The sequence below is a fragment of the Euleptes europaea genome, chromosome 7 (genome assembly GCF_029931775.1).
Source record: "Euleptes europaea isolate rEulEur1 chromosome 7, rEulEur1.hap1, whole genome shotgun sequence".
NCBI lineage: Eukaryota > Metazoa > Chordata > Lepidosauria > Squamata > Sphaerodactylidae > Euleptes > Euleptes europaea.
In genome coordinates this window covers 46,923,241-46,941,051 of record NC_079318.1, presented here as the reverse complement: position 1 = coordinate 46,941,051, position 17,811 = coordinate 46,923,241, and the positions used below count along the sequence as shown (strand labels likewise).

Below are 17,811 nucleotides of genomic sequence, written 5' to 3'. Positions count from 1 at the left end.
GTTTTTCTAATCTGTAAGTGCCAAGATGGTTTGCAGAAAATACAGCAATTATCTGTGAGCCAAAGAAATCTATTTTTAGTTGGCCAGAGATTGCAAAGAGTTACAGTATGCATACAAATATTAACCTTTTGTTAGACATTTTTGTACCTTTTTGTTAGACATTTGGAGCAAACATTCATAGATTGGTGTAAAAGTTTCTTTAGAACAATACTCTGAAGAAAATTGCATGGGGAAAAATGGCTGGACTGGAGTAACTCTCCTTAGGAATGCACTGTAAGGCCTGTTTTCTGAAAAGGCAATGATGGAATTCCTGTACAAGATTTGTTCAAGTCCTAAAATTAATTCCACTTCAATAGTTTTATCCATTTAAAGACAATGTAAAGTGACCCAATTAGTTCTGTTCTCTCCTGGACACTCTTCTTCTGTCATTGCTGTTTTTCATTTGTTTCAGCTATGCAGCCCTGATAGCCGATTGGCCTGTGGTGGTTTTAGGCATGTGTACTGTGCTAATTGTGGTGTGTGCATTAGTTGGAATATTAGTACCAGATCTGCCAGACTTCTCTGATCCATTATTGGTAAGTAAACATTATTATCCTGTTCTGACATTTTCCAGCAATAATAAGCAGAGTTTTAAGGAGTTGTCCGTAAATATACTACATAGCTTTCAAATGCAGATGTGCCCAGCTCTCAGACTTCAAATCTGAATATTTATGAAGTTTAGTAGTTAAGTCCAGATGTTCTTTCAGATGTGACCCAATGGCTGAATCTTTTCAGCAATAACAAAAATTGAAAAGGCCTTCTTCCAGCAACACCCCTAAAACTAATTTTCACTTCTAATTACAGTAACAGCAAAGTTACTGTTCATCTTCGTGGCTTCTGTGCAGTCCCACATGGGACTGCGCATGCACAGGCCAGCTCAGGAAAGATTTCCAAAGCTTTCTAGCAGACTAGGAGCACCCCTCCTCCCTCTGGCAGTTAACTGCCAAAATGGTCACCTGACCAGGAGGAGGAGCGCTACTCCCTCAGTTCTCTTTTTGCCGCTGCAAATTTGTTGTACTGTAGTAATATGAGTACAGAGCATTATACAACACCATCAGTGTTCTGAAGTACTAACTTCCAAGAAAAAATGGAAGTCCTGACTTTTAAGGTTGATCAATTGTGTTCATCTAAAAGCACAGTATCTAAAATACAATCTGTAACTGTTGTAATCTTCTGTTTTTGTCCAGGCCTAGCCAGAATATTGTCTTCCAAAGAGACTGAAAAATATAGCAACTGTGCTATGTGGCACAGAATGTTAAGCCCTTGAGTTAGAAAAATGGAAGAAGCCACGTCTTCTTCCCTTAAAATGATGCTTAAGTGAAGGCTGCTTGGAGCTGTGTTGCATTGCATCTCACCAACTGCCAGTGTAGTTTATTGTCAGAGACACATCTTCCCTGTGTTCCCTTTCCCCCAACAACAGCTGCTTCTTACCCCTGAAATTCTGATTCTGGGGGTCATGGGACTGGCACAAGAAAGTGGAGGGATAGTTCACTTAGGTTTCCCTTCTCACTGCAGCCCTTTTTATTCAGAGGTTCATGTGACCTCCAGCAACAACTTTTTTTGGATCATAAGGGGCTTCTGAGGATCATTCCTTCCTCTTCCACCAGCAGAGGGGCAATTTCACGCCCTTCCCCCTGTAACTCGAGTTCCCTGATCTGTGCAGCTGTTTTTCAGCGGGGGTCTCACAACCCCAGGATTCATCTTTCCAAAGTTGGAAGGAGTTACTCAGGGCAGCAGCCTCATTTGGAATACTGTGTGAATTTCTGGTTGCTTTATTGCAGAGCTGGAAATCAGAAGAGCTGGAAAGGGTGAGCAAACAAAACAATTAAGGGATTTGAACCCCTTTGCTATATGAAGAATTACTAAATAGTCTGGGACTTCTCAGTTGTGGGGAGGGAAGATGAAGGGGTGACATAATAGAGGTTTATAAAATTATGCACGGGATGGAAAAAATAGAGAGCTTTTTTCTCCCTGTCCCACAATAATAGTATTCAGGGACACCCAGTGGAATTGATGGACAATAGATTCATGACAGACAAAACAAAATACTTCTTTATTTAACAAATTATTAAACGCTAGAATTTTCTGCCAGGGGATGTAGTGACAGCCACAAGTGTATTTGGCTTTAAAATGGATTAGTGGAGGATAGTTCTGGTTGAAAGGCAGCAAACCTCTGAATATCAGTGCTTGGAGGCAACATCAGGGAAGGCCTGTGTGCCCTGCTTGTTGGCCCTCCAGGGGAACTGGTTGGCCATGTGTGAAACAGGGTTCTGGACTAGACAGAGCACTGGTCTGATCCAGCAGGGCTCTTCTGATGTTCTTATGAGGGGAGTGTTGTGAAAAACTGCATCTACCAGTGCCTTCCACAGATAGACTGCAAAAGCCAACAATCAGATATCAATGATACGAGAAGCTTTTCCTATTTATTGAATAACCATTCGCCCCATATATTAGAGACGGTGGCACATTTTTTAAAGTTTGTTTTAAAAGCCCGGTTAATTAGATGGCAGTATCAACAAACAGCACTATTTGATGTAACTGTCTTTTAACTATGCCATAAAGGGCACTTTTTAATATCTCCATTCCTTTTGCACCCTTTTTGTATTATGTTTTTATGCCAATAAAGGAATGATGATGATGATACGAGAAGCACTTAAGTTGTTCACCTTAAAATACAGTAAATGTGAGGTTTTTATTTCTGAACACAGTGCCATTGTATTTTCAAAGTTCTCTTCACAGCACTGTGAGTTTGAATTGCTTGGGGGTGCATGCTGCCTTCCCTTGATTCAGTGAGTAAGTTGTTATAAAATAGAAAGCTGGTAAAACGTGTTAACCAAACACTTTATAAACATTGCATGATTTGCTTGCTTGTGGTGAAGAAGTAGAAGAAAGGATATTTGGAGATTTATTTGGGAATATTTGTACGGTCTAACCTCCAGTTGAAAGGCAACACCCACCCACTAGTCCTACACAGACCACAGTGTGCAGTCCATATCACACCATTAAAGATGCAGATAATCTTTATCTCTGCCAAGTGAAGTAAGCCCAAAAAGCTTTGCTTTACATTATACGTTATGAAGAATTGCTATGCACTGCAGTAGTTCCTTCTGAAATGTTGCTGTTGCAGCATTGTTGGCTGCTTTGGCTCCAACACAGATATTCTTATTGAGCTCCAAGGTATATATAATTTCCATTATAAAATCCGACCAATTACTGTTCCTCGTCAAAGCTGTGGATGATCCCATGTGCAGTAGTCCAGGTCTTCCTTGTCCTCTCCACAGTCTATTCTACCTGTATTGAGCGCTTAAGGTGGAAAAGGGATTGAGCTGCTGCCAAAAATAGCAGACCCATCTAGAGTTCTTTCTGTCCATAGTGGAGAATAAGTTGCTTAATTTTTGTCCTATGGTATGCTGTGCATTTTCCTCCCCACTTCCCCATCATGGGCAGGGCAATGCAGAATGTGGAAACATCCAGACACTAAATTATGCCACATGTGGCAAGGAAAAGGACTTTGTCAGGAGGCAGGCGAAGCACTCAGAGCAGGTGGGAAGCCATTCCACTTCTATTTCAGTGGATAAAAACAGCCCTTGACAGAGCAGAATCACACCAGCATTGCCAAGTATTAGGTCATGTTCCTTAATGTTTTCAACATAATTTCTCTTACATCTGTTCTTGCTAATCAGTGTTCACTGTAGCAATTTTCAAGTGCAAATACTTAATTCAAGCTTATGAGCAAATAGTTTACCCGGCAGTTATGTACTAAAGGTGGTGATTGTGCTAAATTTAAAACAAACCATCACTTCCTTTTTACTCCAACTACTGGCACTGGACAAGGCTGTTGTTTTTGGTGGTGATGGCCTGTTTCTTGTTGTTCTGCTGCCATAATATTAAGCAACTCTATAGAGCATATGCTTTCTAATTAAACTTGTTGGTTGACTTCGATTGTTTTCCTCCTGATAATGTGTAAGGATAACATGCTAAAAGAGTTATCTAATGTTCTTTCTTAGGGTTTTGAACCAAGAGGTACTGCAATAGGGCAGAGGCTAGTCACATGGAATAATATGGTGAAAAATACAGGCTACAAAGCAACGTTAGCAAATTATCCTTTTAAATATGCAGATGAACAAGCTAAAAGGTAGGGATTTTCAATCACTTTCTTCCTTGCCATTGTCTTACACTGATTATTTACATATCATATAGCCAAGTTTGTGGACTTGAAGTAAGTAAGCATAATAAACTTGTCCTATCATAGGTTTTCACATTTAGCATCTGGTTTTCTCTTAATTAAAAACACTGTTTAGTGTTAATAAATATTTACTATGAGATAAACATTTATTTTGGCAACGTAAGCACTGGAAGGCATGTGAATTCTCATTTTCTTAAGGAATCTTATTTTATCCAGGTATAAAAATTGAAAGTGTGTAATGGGACTGTATTAACTTCTCTCCCCCCCCCCCCCAATTTTAGTTCACTTTTAATGATACAAGACACTGGTTTCTTTTTGATCCAGGCACTTTATAAATATTTGGGTTTTAATTTTTCCTTTTTTTAGTTTTTTATGGTGCTTGTTCTCTGTTTGTGAGTTTATTATTGAAACTGAAATCAAGCTATTAAAATGCGTCGCTGGTTTGGCTTCTATAGATTAACAGTAAACGTTCTCTCTTAGTCATCGAGACAACAGATGGTCAGATGATCACTATGAAAGGGAGAGAAGGGAAGCAGACTGGAATTTCCACAAGGACAGCTTTTTCTGTGACATTCCAAGTGAGTTGGTGCTGAAGCCAGCAATACCCTGGGTACCAAACAGCCGTGCTTTTGTTTGAAGGTTTAAGAAATTTGAACTAATTCATGTTTATCTGATTCCACATTATTTTCCAATTTTCTAGAAGTAATTGCTTTTGATTTGGAAGTATAGAGGGTTGTTGACCATGATATTTTAAACCAAATCACTCATTAAGCTAATTTTAGTATAGCTGTGGCATTTAACATTTGCAGTTTGTTTTCACCAGTGAGAAAAAAAATCTGAAGCATAATATCATCTGTCTGAAACAATTCCTGGTGACCTATCAGCACTTCTTTGCTTGCTTCAGGGTTAGGATGTGACTTTAGGGAATGGGTAGGGTTAGGCTTCTCACTGCATGAAATAAACCAATAACAGAGTCCTTCCATCTTCCAGATGCACAAGACTTATATGAACACTGAGGTCAAACTTGGCTCTACTGTTCCAAGAGCCTTGGTCACTCCTCATCTGACAGGAAAGCAGGAGCTGGTGGGCCTGTAGACCACAAGCCTGATTGCTGGGTAGCTGCAAGTTCCTCCTCATCACCCCTCTCCTCACAATGGAGGGAGCTGTCTCTGGAGCAGGCAGACGATCTCCAGGCATTTGAAAGAAGACTTGTTTGCAATCAGCAATGGAGAATAAGCATTGCTGCTAGAATAAATGGGAGCGTCATGATATTATCTATCCCCTCTGGGTCTCCGGAGGGAAGGAGACATTGTATAGCCCAATATCATCTGATCTCAGAAGCTAAGAGGGAAGGGAGACCACCAAAGAAGACTCTGCAGAGGAAGGCCACTTCTGCGTTTCACTTACCTTTCCACAAATCACTTCTGCTTTTCACTTCTGTTTTTCATTGCCTTTTCACAAACCACTTCTGCATTTCACTTCTGCTTTTCACTTGCCTTTTCACAAATCATGTCTGCGTTTCACTTGCCTTGAAAGCCCCATGCTAGGGTTACCGTAAGTCAGTTGTGGCTTGACAGCACTTTACACACATACTGTGTCTCCCAATAGCACAAGATTTGACTCTATTAAGATTCTGGCCTATATTACAGTGATGTTGCAGGTGTGTATTTTAATATTCTAAAATACTCTTGACACTTCGTTCTGCTTAATAAAACATGTGGCTGTTGAATTTATAAATGTTCATTTTTTTGGCAACAAGTTTCTTCACGTTCATAAAGTACAAAAGATGTATTCAAAGCTTTTTTTAGTTAGGTTATATTAAGACCATTGGCTGTAACTCCATACTGAAAACAGGATCTGATATTTTCAATCATCACGACAAAGTGATAATAAAATTCTGTGAATTTTTATCTGTAAAATTCTGTGATATTATACATATATTATATATATATATATAATCTCAATTGTTTTCAGGTGATCGCTATTCACGAGTGGTATTTACATCAACAGATGGTGAGAACCTATGGAATTTACCCTCCATAAAATCAATGTGCAATGTCGATAATTTGAGGGTAAGTAAACATACTTATCTTGATAGGAAAAATATTTTGGCTTTGTCTTGAACAGCCAGTAAATGGCATATTGGCAGGCAGACATTAAGGAAGACAGAATTACTTTGCCTTTCCAGTGATAAGGATGCAGCTCAGCATTTCTCTGTGAACCATTCTCAAGACTAACAATGCCATCTGTTTCTTTTCTCCAACATTTCCTGTACTGAAGAATGCTTGGCGCCCGGGGGGGGGGGGGGGGGTTACCTAACTTATCTGTATTTCTTGTTTTCTGAAACTAGTCTAGAAAGTGTGTCATTGTCCATTTTTAATTCCCCTTAAAGCAGTTTTTCAGCATTATGTGGTATGCAGTTCTTAGCCAGTCGCTTATACATGTGACTCCTAAACCATAATCAGTTGGCCATCAGGACATCATACAAACATCCGTACTGTAACTGTGTGAATACTCCCCCTCCCCCCCAAAAAATTCAATCCAGATCATGGTATTCTGAAAAAGCAACGCTTGCTTCCTCTTCAGAACACAAAGAGGATGAAAGAAGACACTTTGCTCCTGACTTCTCTGATCAGGAGAGAATGTTTTCCATCACCAGAATAGTTCGGACCCAAAATAGTAAAAGTAACGTACAGCCTCTGGGGCTTCGTAAGTTCCTCTTGCATGTGTTAGAAGTTAACATTTCATATACTTGAGACTATAGTCTGGTTTTAACTAATGAAGCTTAACTGATGCAAGCTTTGTGCTGCAGCAAAGAACATATGTTTATGTTGTATATCTGTGATGATACCTAGGCTTGTCACTCTCCGAAAGCACAGTGATTGGTATGCTTTGTCAGTTGCTGGAGCCGCAGATGTTAGTAATCTCAGAGATATATGGCAGGCAGTTTAGGCTATAATGTAGGCAGGGCTGGATATAAGCAAGGTTTTCATGGAATATATAGGACTGCTGTGCCCCCCCCCCCAATTCAAGATATATATAGGCTGAGAACATAAGGAAGGAAGACCGTTCAGTTTAGTGGAGGGCCCTGTGGACAGAAATTGTTGAAAGCTACAAGTTCAAATGATGCTTTCAGTTAAAACATTTTTGCTTTTGATGTTAGTTTCTGATTATCACTTTCCATCGGCACCTGAAAAACTAAATTCAAGATAACCAGGCTTATCAAAAGTTTACAAAACAAAATAATGTTTTAAAATTGGCTGTAATAAAAATACTTTTAAAATACAACTGTACGTAAGCAGTTTGGGCAGCTTTCCCAACACTTGTCCGCTTTACTTGGTGTAAAAGTAAAAATAAATTTAAGCTGTCACGTTTTACAGCTGAGAATAAATATGTTCAATGGGTCTTTTATACTCATTGAACATCCCAGATCCCAAAGATAAGCTGTACTTCATCATCGTGGCCTCCTTGCAATCCCACATGGGAACTGTGCTTGCGCAGTCCGGCCTGTGCATGCGCAGTTCCCATGTGTGCCTGCAAGGAGAACCACGCGATGAACAACAGTTACAGGTAAGCAACACTGTTTTCTCTGGACTGCACTTCCAGGAGCCACAACCCCCCAAGGCAGGTGATGTAGCTTCCAGTCAGAGCCATGAAGTTCCAAGAGTGCTGGTCATGCTAAAGGCCACGAAGGTTGGCAAGGCCTGTGATTGACTTGAACATGATGTTTGGATTGGTCTGGGTCATGTGAGGCAAGAAGGCAAAGAGAAAATTTGACCTCTGGACCTTAGCAGCCTTACTCTGGTGGCACATAGCCAAATGAGCCGGTTGTCTTGGCCACCAGAGAGACACCTGGGTGAGACTGACTCTCTCACAAGGAAATTCAGTAGTTCCAGATGCACACGCAATTTGTTATCCTGTCTTTGACAGAAGAAGGAAAGCAGCTAAGGAGGAAGCAACCCTGTCTCAGTTCTGCTCCCCAAGGCTAGGGAGAAGGTGGAGAAGAATCCATCACAATTCCATTTTTGATACTGCCTGACCCTCCCTCTCCCCAGTTGGAATAAGACATTAGCAGAGAGCCTACACAGCTCCTCTATCCAGAAATACTAATACAGGTTCTTAGTCACAGTGTAATCTGAATAATAATATGGGGAGAACTAGCTGGTTTAACAGAATAGTGTTTTAACTACTTGGCTGCTCAAACTGCATATGTGGTGATGCTGAAATCTTGTTAGGTTTAGAAAACTTCTGCCCAACTGCAAACTTCTGGCTCTTTGAACTGGTGCTGTCTTGAACTGCTAAGAGAAACTGATGTCTTCTGTGGCCTTTAATCTTAAAACTTTCTTTGTTGGCTGCAGTCCATATTTTTCTTTAATTTGTGCTCTTTTAAAGGTCCCGCTTCTATATGCATTGAAGCAAATACTAGTAAGTCCATGGAAACAAATCCAACTGCTTTGGTGTTTATAAGTTAAGCATATGGAGAAATTTATGTTTTCGTATATTTTCCCCAGACTTTGGGGTTTAAATGGAAGCTCTTATTATGCATTTTCAACATGTTTATAGGAAAAATATTCCAGGTTGGATTGCCATCTGTGTACCATTCAAATACAAATTGTCTTGGGCATGCTATATCACCTTTAGCCATCTGGTTTTCTTGTGCTTGAGATTGTATCCTATAACAGTTCCACACAGCACCCTAATAATCCTAATAGTATTGCCATATGGTGAGTCGCCATAGGATCTGGCCCCTATCTTAGAAATTACTAACATTTATTAACCATATGCTTTCAAATTTCAGCTAATCTGAAAATTCTCCCTAGCATGCTTCCTAACATATAGGATTAAAAGTATGTATAGTGTGTGTCTATACACACACACACACACACACGGTTGGCAGTTTTCAAACTCTTGAGTTTACATGAAAATTTATCAGGTGTTCATCAATGAAGAAAACAAAGATTTCTGCCATTACTGATCTTGATCTGCAGTGTACATTGACAAGGAAGAATTAGGTTGATTTTAGAGAATATGGGTATGCAGGAAGATAATGTGCCTTTCACCCCTTGTTGGACAAGCAGTGGCTTGGATCCACTGAAGCGTTTCTGCAGATGGAAGTATTTCTACTCTTGGGGCATGCTCCCCCTGCAGCCCAGTGTGCCCCCTGAAAAACAGCTCTTGGGGAACGGGGATGGGGGCACATTCGGCTGGAGCTGTGGGGTAGAAGTCTTGCTGTGTGTGTGGAAATCCGTCTTTCAGTAGAAGTGCTACAGTGGATTCAAGCCGCTGCACCTTGATACTCTGCAATGTACAGGCTTTGTTGGCAGGTGAGTCAATATGGAAAGTATTCCCTGAGGATAAGAAATTTGAAAATTATGGGATCGTGCATATACACTGTTTTGAGAGCCAGTGTAGTGTAGTGGTTCAGAGCAGTGGACTCTGATCTGGAGAACCGGGTTTGATTCCCCATTCCTACACATGAAGCTAGCTGGGTGACCTTGGGGTAGTCACAGTTCTCTGTGAACTCTCTCAGCCCCATCTACCTTACAAGGTGTCTGTTGTGGGGAGAGGAAGGGAAGGAGATTGTAAGCCGGTTTGATTCTCCTTAAAAAGGTAGAGAAAGTTGGCATATAACAACCAACTCTTCTTCTTTTGTTCCATGTCTCAGAACAGGTACCATAATGGTATTGTTGCAACAGTACATCTTAACCTGTTATGCCCAGAGTGGCTTGTGTTGCCTTTTGGTTAAGCCCCAAAGTAGAACCAAACCCCAGAATACCAGTAATTCTAAAACTGTTTTCTTGTGATATTTTGAGAAGTGATTTCTCCTTCCAAGTTCTTGCAGCCAATTCATCTTTATTTGTAGGGATGGTTGCTTTTGTAGCAAACGTATATGGCCTTCAGTGTGCTGAAGAACTGCAAATAAAACTCGGTTTCTTTCTGAATTAGAATAAGCTCAGTGGACAATGAATGTTTCCTCCCAGCTTTCCTGACTGACCCAAAGGGCTTGCATATTGTATCCTCCTTGGATAAATTTGGACACATGCCATGAAAAATAGAGATGACATTCCAGGGCTTCCTTTTATTTATTAGGTTGTTCATTTGTTTCCTGAGTTTCTCTGCAGGAGTGTTTTTATCTGGAAACAATCAAATGTGAATTATCCTGTTTTCATGGATTGCTAGGTCATTCTTGTTCTGAGGTTGTTTGACAAAATTAAGACCATAGTACATTATTATAATAATCACATGAATTTGAAAATCCTTTCCCACCTCCAGTCTGTGCTATCAGAAAGATTGTTCAAAATAAGCCCAAGTAATTTCAGTATGAATGAAAAGCAGAATGCTTGAATGTCTGTCTGAAATTTGCCTGCCCTTCAAATGCCCTTCAAGAAATAATCGTAAGCATATTGGGTTTGTTCATGTTTTCAAGTATATCTCCAAACAGTAAATTTAGTGTCCAAAATAGCATATCTTTAAAATGTAAATTATTAGCTTATGATTACATCACTTATACAGTGCTGTAAACCACGGATTATGTAAATTTAAATCAGAGTAATTTAAATTAATAAACTAAAAGTGTGCTCAGAATAAAGTGTTGTCACCAAATTACTCCAAAGCATTTCTTGGGAAAGTTGAGGGGTGATAAATGGTTTTGTTGTCTCTATAGATAATTGCAATTGACATTGGGGGGAAATTTAGTGCATTCTGACATCACTACAAACTCTAATTAGACTGATGTTTGTTGGCATCTGGAACAAACACAGCTGAGTTGCCATAGTCGTCCCTTGTTTTTCCAACCTCCTCTTTTTTAGTGCACACAGTACTGGATTGCACACTTCCAGATTTGATCACCCTTCAATTTACCATAATGTCCAAATGCTTCCGTAAACTAGTGTCTCCTCCTATAATCTGGGGCTCTAAACCTTGGTTAAATCCCAGTGTAGCACCCCATCTTGGGTGGGACAGCAAATTCCAGCTTGCAAGAGCATCTGCATTCAAACATCACAAGCAAATAAGAGCTTAATCAAATCTTGGGGTGTTCAATGTGCACATGAAGAGAGAGGTGGTTGGAGCAGCGAGGGAAGCACACAAATGCAACAAGCAAGCGGCAGTGGTGTCAGGTGCTGACAAACCAGTTTCATTAGTTTGTCCTGATGTCTGAACGCAGCCATGTTTCCGTTTCTCTCTAGCTTTGCACTTTTGCTTGGAACGATAATTTTGTGTCTCTCTCTTTCTATAGATACGATCCCATTTTCAGTTTGGTGATCTCTGCCAGAGGACCACTGCTGCTTCTTGCTGTCCCAGCTGGACCTTGGGCAATTATATTGCCATTTTAAACAACAGATCATCCTGTCAAAAAATTGTAGAGAGAGATGTTTCTCATACTCTGAAGCTGCTCCGTACATGTGCCAAATACTATTACAATGGGACCCTGGGACCAGAATGCTGGGATACAGCAGCCAGGAGAAAGGACCAACTCAAGTGTACAAATGTGCCTCGTAAATGTACAAAGTATAATGCTGTTTATCAGATCCTCCACTACCTAGTAGACAAAGATTTTCTGAGCCCAAAGACTGTGGATTATGTCTTACCAGCTTTAAAGTACAGCATGCTTTTTTCACCTACAGAAAAAGGGGAGAGCATGATGAATATCTATCTGGATAACTTCGAGAACTGGAACTCTTCTGATGGGATAACCACCATCACAGGGATAGAGTTTGGAATAAAGCACAACTTATTCCAAGATTACCTTTTAATGGATACCGTGTATCCTGCTATAGCCATTGTGATTGTTCTGTTAGTCATGTGCATATACACCAAGTCCATGTTTATCACACTGATGACCATGTTTGCCATAATAAGCTCCTTGATTGTTTCTTACTTCCTTTATAGGGTAGTATTTAATTTTGAGTTTTTCCCCTTCATGAATCTCACTGCACTGATTATTCTCGTTGGCATTGGAGCAGATGATGCTTTTGTCTTGTGCGATGTCTGGAGCTACACAAAATTTGACAAGTCTCATGCTGAAACTTCAGAGACAGTGAGCATAACCTTGCAACATGCTGCCCTTTCCATGTTTGTCACCAGTTTTACCACTGCTGCTGCCTTTTATGCCAATTACGTAAACAATATTACAGCAATCAGGTGCTTTGGGGTTTATGCTGGCACCGCCATATTGGTGAACTATGTTCTAATGGTAACATGGTTACCTGCAGTCGTCGTGTTACATGAACGGTACCTACTCAATATATTTAGTTGTTTCAGAAAGCCTCAGTCAAGGGCATATAACAAAAGCTGCTGGACAGTGCTGTGCCAAATGTTCCAGAAGGTTGTTTTTGCTGGCTCAGAAGTGTCCAGAATATTTTTTGAAAAAGTGTTGCCATGCATTGTTATCAAGTTTCGCTATGTTTGGTTGGTCTGGTTCTTAGCCTTAACTGTTGGTGGAGCATATATTGTGTGTGTGAATCCAAAGATGAAGCTACCATCACTGGAGCTGTCAGAGTTTCAAGTGTTTCGGTCTTCTCATCCTTTTGAGCGTTATGATGCTGAATTCAAAAAGCTTTTTATGTTCGAGCGTGTCCATCATGGGGAGGAGCTTCATATGCCCATCACAATAATCTGGGGGGTCTCTCCTGAGGATAATGGAGACCCCTTAAATCCTAAAAGTAAAGGAAATCTAAAATTGGATAGCAGTTTTAATATTGCAAATCCAGATTCTCAGCTCTGGATTTTAAGGTTCTGCCAAAAGCTAAGGAATCAAACCTTTTTTTATCAAACAGAAGAGCAAGACTTCACAAGCTGCTTCATTGAGACGTTTAAGCAGTGGATGGAAAATCAGGACTGTGATGAGCCAGCTCTTTATCCATGCTGCAGCCACTGGAGTTTCCCCTACAAACAGGAGGTGTTTGAATTATGTATCAAGAGGGCCATCATGGAACTCGAAAGAAGCACAGGGTACCATTTAGACAGCAAAACTCCAGGGCCTCGCTTTGACATAAATGACACCATCAGAGCAGTGGTACTGGAGTTCCAAAGCACCTACCTCTTCACCTTAGCTTACGATAAGATGCATCAATTTTACAGAGAGGTGGATTCGTGGATTTCAGATGAGCTGAGTACTGCTCCCGAAGGTCTAAGCAGTGGTTGGTTTGTGAGTAATTTAGAGTTCTATGACCTCCAGGACAGCCTCTCTGATGGTACTTTGATCGCCATGGGTCTTTCAGTGGCTGTTGCATTCAGCGTAATGCTGCTTACAACTTGGAATATAATAATAAGCCTTTATGCAATAGTTTCAATTGCAGGGTCAATATTTGTCACTGTCGGGTCGCTTGTTCTTTTAGGATGGGAGCTGAATGTATTAGAGTCTGTCACCATTTCTGTCGCTGTTGGCTTATCTGTAGATTTTGCTGTCCATTATGGGGTCGCATACCGCTTAGCTCCTGATCCTGACCGGGAAGGAAAAGTCGTCTTCTCTCTAAGCCGCATGGGTTCGGCAATTGCTATGGCTGCACTGACAACATTTGTAGCTGGAGCAATGATGATGCCTTCTACGGTTCTAGCATACACTCAGCTTGGCACTTTCATGATGCTTATAATGTGCATTAGTTGGACATTTGCAACCTTCTTTTTCCAGTGCATGTGCCGTTGCCTTGGGCCCCAAGGTACTTTTGGCCAAATTCCTCTGCCTAAAAAGATGCAGTGTAGTGCCTTTTCCCAGGCATTGTCAGGAAACAAAGGAGACAAGGAACGAGATCAAACTCATCCAGTTAACAAATACCACTTGGATTCCAGAACTCAAAAAACAGACATGGAGCATGAGCATTATGAGTTAGAGCCTTTGGCATTGCATACTAACAATTGCACTGCGTCAGAGAAGAGAACCTATGAAGAAACGCACATCTGCTCTGAGCTTTTCAATGGTAGACCTTCAGATTCACACGTTCTTCCCCAGTCAGCTTACAATAACGAACAGAACATAGGCACTAAAAGTGAATCTGGGTTGGTCATGATGTCTTCTGGGGAACAGAATACCTCTTGCCAGCTGCTGTCTCAAAATCAACAGTGTAATTGTTCAGATAGTTATAAGCATGTGGGCAGGAAATGGAGCCCACGTTCATGCCAGCAGTTAAATGAAGCTTTTTGCTACCAGTGCTCTCCTTCTGGAAGCATGCAAATCCAAAACTCTCTGATTCCCATAAATGCGTTGCATCATTCCTCTGATACTTATATGAACACTGTCCAGCATGTCCTCCACTGTAACTGTCTACATGGCAGATTAAAAAGACCTCCAGTCCAGAATTCACTCCCCAGAAACATTTTTCTTCATTCAGCACAAACTTTTCAAGGCCATAGTCTTTCAAACACAGAGGAGAATTTAATAAATCTTCCAAAGGAAGCAAGTCCATCCCATTTTATCTGCAAAAGTGTCGGTTCACTAATGAAACCTTGTTGTGAAATGGAGAAAAGTGTACCTGATAATCAAAAAGGACTCTGTAATAACCACAGAGACAAATGGGATGTAATGGTCACTGAAGTAAACGGGAATGAAAATGGGACTTCTGCATCAAAGCAGAACAAGAAAACGGAAACAGAGGACATACAGAACTTACCGCAAACAGTACCAGGTATAAAGGCTAGTCAGAATGTGTGGGAATTGGGGAACAGTACTGCAAGAGAAGACTGTTATGAGTCCTGCCCTGATAATTCACAGTATTGTAACAGAACCAGAGCAATGAAGTGCAATTCTGTTGAGTGTCATATGCCAAACAATGAAGCCCATGTGCCTGCTCTGTTAGCACACCCAGAACTTTCCAATGAAAGTTTACTAATAAAAACACTATAATAAATCTTAACTTTGGCAGTTTTGTTCTTTTAAAACAGTTTAAAATACTGAAACCAAGTTATAGAGTCTGGCCTTAAGCTATCTAGTTGATAACCACGATACTCTCCATACAAACTTCACAAAGATCTTTATTTAGACTATATTTGTGTTGATAGTAGGTTCTCTTGTAGGGAAAACATTTGCAGGCATCACTTTCTACACATTTACACACATTTTCTATTGCATGTGTGAGCATTTGCTTTCACCAAGGACTAATTTGTGCAGCCCTGCTGAATCATCTCAAGGTCCATCTACTCCAGCACTGCTCAAAATCTATTTATTTATGTACAAAATTTATATGCCGCCTTTCTGCCCTCACAAGGGCCACCAAGGGTCCAAGAGGACACCCAGACTACAGACCTGTTCCTTCAAGGGGATTGACACCATAAATCCTTGGTCACACCTGAACACCTGTAGCACTTCCATCTTGCTGGGATTAAGGTTAAGTTTATTAGCCTACATCCCCTGCAAAACTGCCTCAAGGCACTGGTTCAGGGTTTCTACAGCCTTCCTGGGATTAGCTGGAAGCACGAGATAGAACTGAGTGTCATCCACATATTGGTGACAATCCACCCCAAATCTCTGGATGACCTCACCCAGTGGTTTCATGTAGATGTTAAAGAGCTTAGAGGACCAGATGGAACTTTGCAAGGCTCGGACTGGAACCTTTGTAGAATGGTTCCTCCCAATCCCAGTCCAGAAAGATACTGTGATTAATGGTATTGAATGCCACTGAGAGGTCCAGGAAAATCAAAGAGTCATACTCGCTCTGTTCAACTTCCAGCGCAGGGTGACCAAGGCTGTTTCAGGCCCATAACCAGGCCTAAACAATTTGCCTCATTCAGGAAAGCTTGAAGTTGTCCAGCTGCCATCTATTCAGTCACCTTTCTCAAGAATGGAACATTTGAGACAGGTCAATCATTTATGATAACTCCTAGGTTCAGAGTAGGCTGCTTTAGAAGTGGGCACACCACATCAAATAAGCATTAACTAACCCTCAGACCCATTCAATGGGCAACTAGATGCACCCAAGAAGTTCCAGAGCAGGTCAAGAATGCAAAATATTTGGATATGAATTCTAGAATCAACATTACACACAAGCCTTATCATGTGAGTGTGTGTGAAGACCTCAGCTCCAGGCACTAGTTTTCAAACTGGTTTGTGTTTTGTGCCCTAAGGTGATGTCCATTGTTTTTCTACATCCAGCTTGGAGAGATTTTCATGAAATTAGGTACCGTATATACTCGAGTATAAGCCGAGTTTTTTAGCCATGATTTTTGGCTTAAAAAACTCACCTTGGCTTATACTTGGGTCAATACGGTAATTCGCCTACCGGGCCCTCTCCCAGCGCGCTCCTGCTGGCCAGCTGATGGGCGGGCTGTCCCGCCTTCTCCCCCCCACCCGATCGCGCCTTCTGCACGGCGGCGACGGTGGTTTCTTCCCCCCCACGCCCTTTTGCGCAATCGCGCCAAATCGCTCCTTTTGCGCGATCACGCCTTTTGCGCGGCGGCGGCAGTTTCTTCACCCCGCACCCCACCCCACCCCGCCTTCTGCTGGGCGGCGGCGGTTTCTTCCCCCCCACCTCACCCCCACCTCACCCGGGCTGGTCCTCCCGCTTGCCAGCTGACCCTCTGGGCCTCCTGCGCGCAGGGAGGGGGCCGCTGCCGCCTGCCCGCGCGCCGCCTCCTGTGCACCACCGCCACCTGCGCGCCTGAAGCCCGGTCAGGTAAGCCTGCAAGGGGGGAGGGGGTGCATTTCCCCCTCGGCTTATACGTGGGTGCCTAATTTTTCAATTAGGCACCTCGGCTTATACTTGGGTCGGCTTATATCCGAGTATATACGGTATATGTGACCTGGCCCTGTCTGTCATTTCATACATGCTTAATGTGAGAGGCAAACAGCAAGATTGACTGTTTTTAAATAGCATTCTTGGTAGAGGGGAAAGGGGGAATGTATATTTATAAAACAAAGTTATCTGTGTCCTTGGCTAGTGAACAAAACAATATGTATGTTATGAAGTTTTGTGATTACATTCAACTTTATTCTTAACGTTCTTGCCAAGGCATTCTGAAACTCAGACTTTGACAAGCAAATTCTTTCAATAGTGAGCAGCCATATAAAAGTGAAATTTCTGAAGCATATAAAGGCAAGCTGCTCTGAAACATAGACTGACAACTCAGCTCAGCCAAGCAGCTTTTTATTTAATAAAGAGCACACAAAGAAAGGAGAGGTGGAGCCAATAATAAAAACTGTGTATTGCCTATATATATTCTATTGATTTTAAATTTTAACACCTCACCTTTCATCAATATAAGCAAGGCATGACAAAAGATAAGAACAAGAACATAAAACTATCCAATCGAATCTAACTAAAAACATAAGCAGTAGCCAAAATCTGTTCATTAAACATCTGTTTCTATTTGCACCAATCAAATACATCAAGCACTTTGGATTGCATCCTCATAAACCAGGTGCTGCAGCTCCAGGCCTTGCCAGTGGCGGACAAAAATACAGTAGGCACTTGTGATGTAAAGTAAGAGGCCTGGTACTAGCTAACATGACCCAAAGAATCATTTTGTTTGTTTGCTAGTCTCATCGGAGGGTATGAAAACAGTCAAGGTTTCATAACAGGATCAAGTTTACAGCACTAAAATATAGTAACTAGGGGTGTGCATTTGGCAAAGTAGAACTGAAAAAAATGGCCCCT

General features: G+C 41.3%; 1 protein-coding gene across 1 annotated transcript in view; it reads left to right on the top strand.

Moving 5' to 3' along the window:
- Positions 1–15,065, top strand: part of DISP1 (dispatched RND transporter family member 1) — a 34,759-nt gene extending 19,694 nt beyond the window's left edge. The window contains exons 3-7 of the mRNA XM_056852605.1: positions 452–575; positions 4,047–4,174; positions 4,706–4,803; positions 6,200–6,297; positions 11,463–15,065. Of these exons, the coding sequence (XP_056708583.1) occupies positions 452–575; positions 4,047–4,174; positions 4,706–4,803; positions 6,200–6,297; positions 11,463–15,065 (4,051 nt within the window). The remainder of the gene's footprint in view (positions 1–451; positions 576–4,046; positions 4,175–4,705; positions 4,804–6,199; positions 6,298–11,462) is intronic.
- Positions 15,066–17,811: the final 2,746 nt, after the last annotated feature.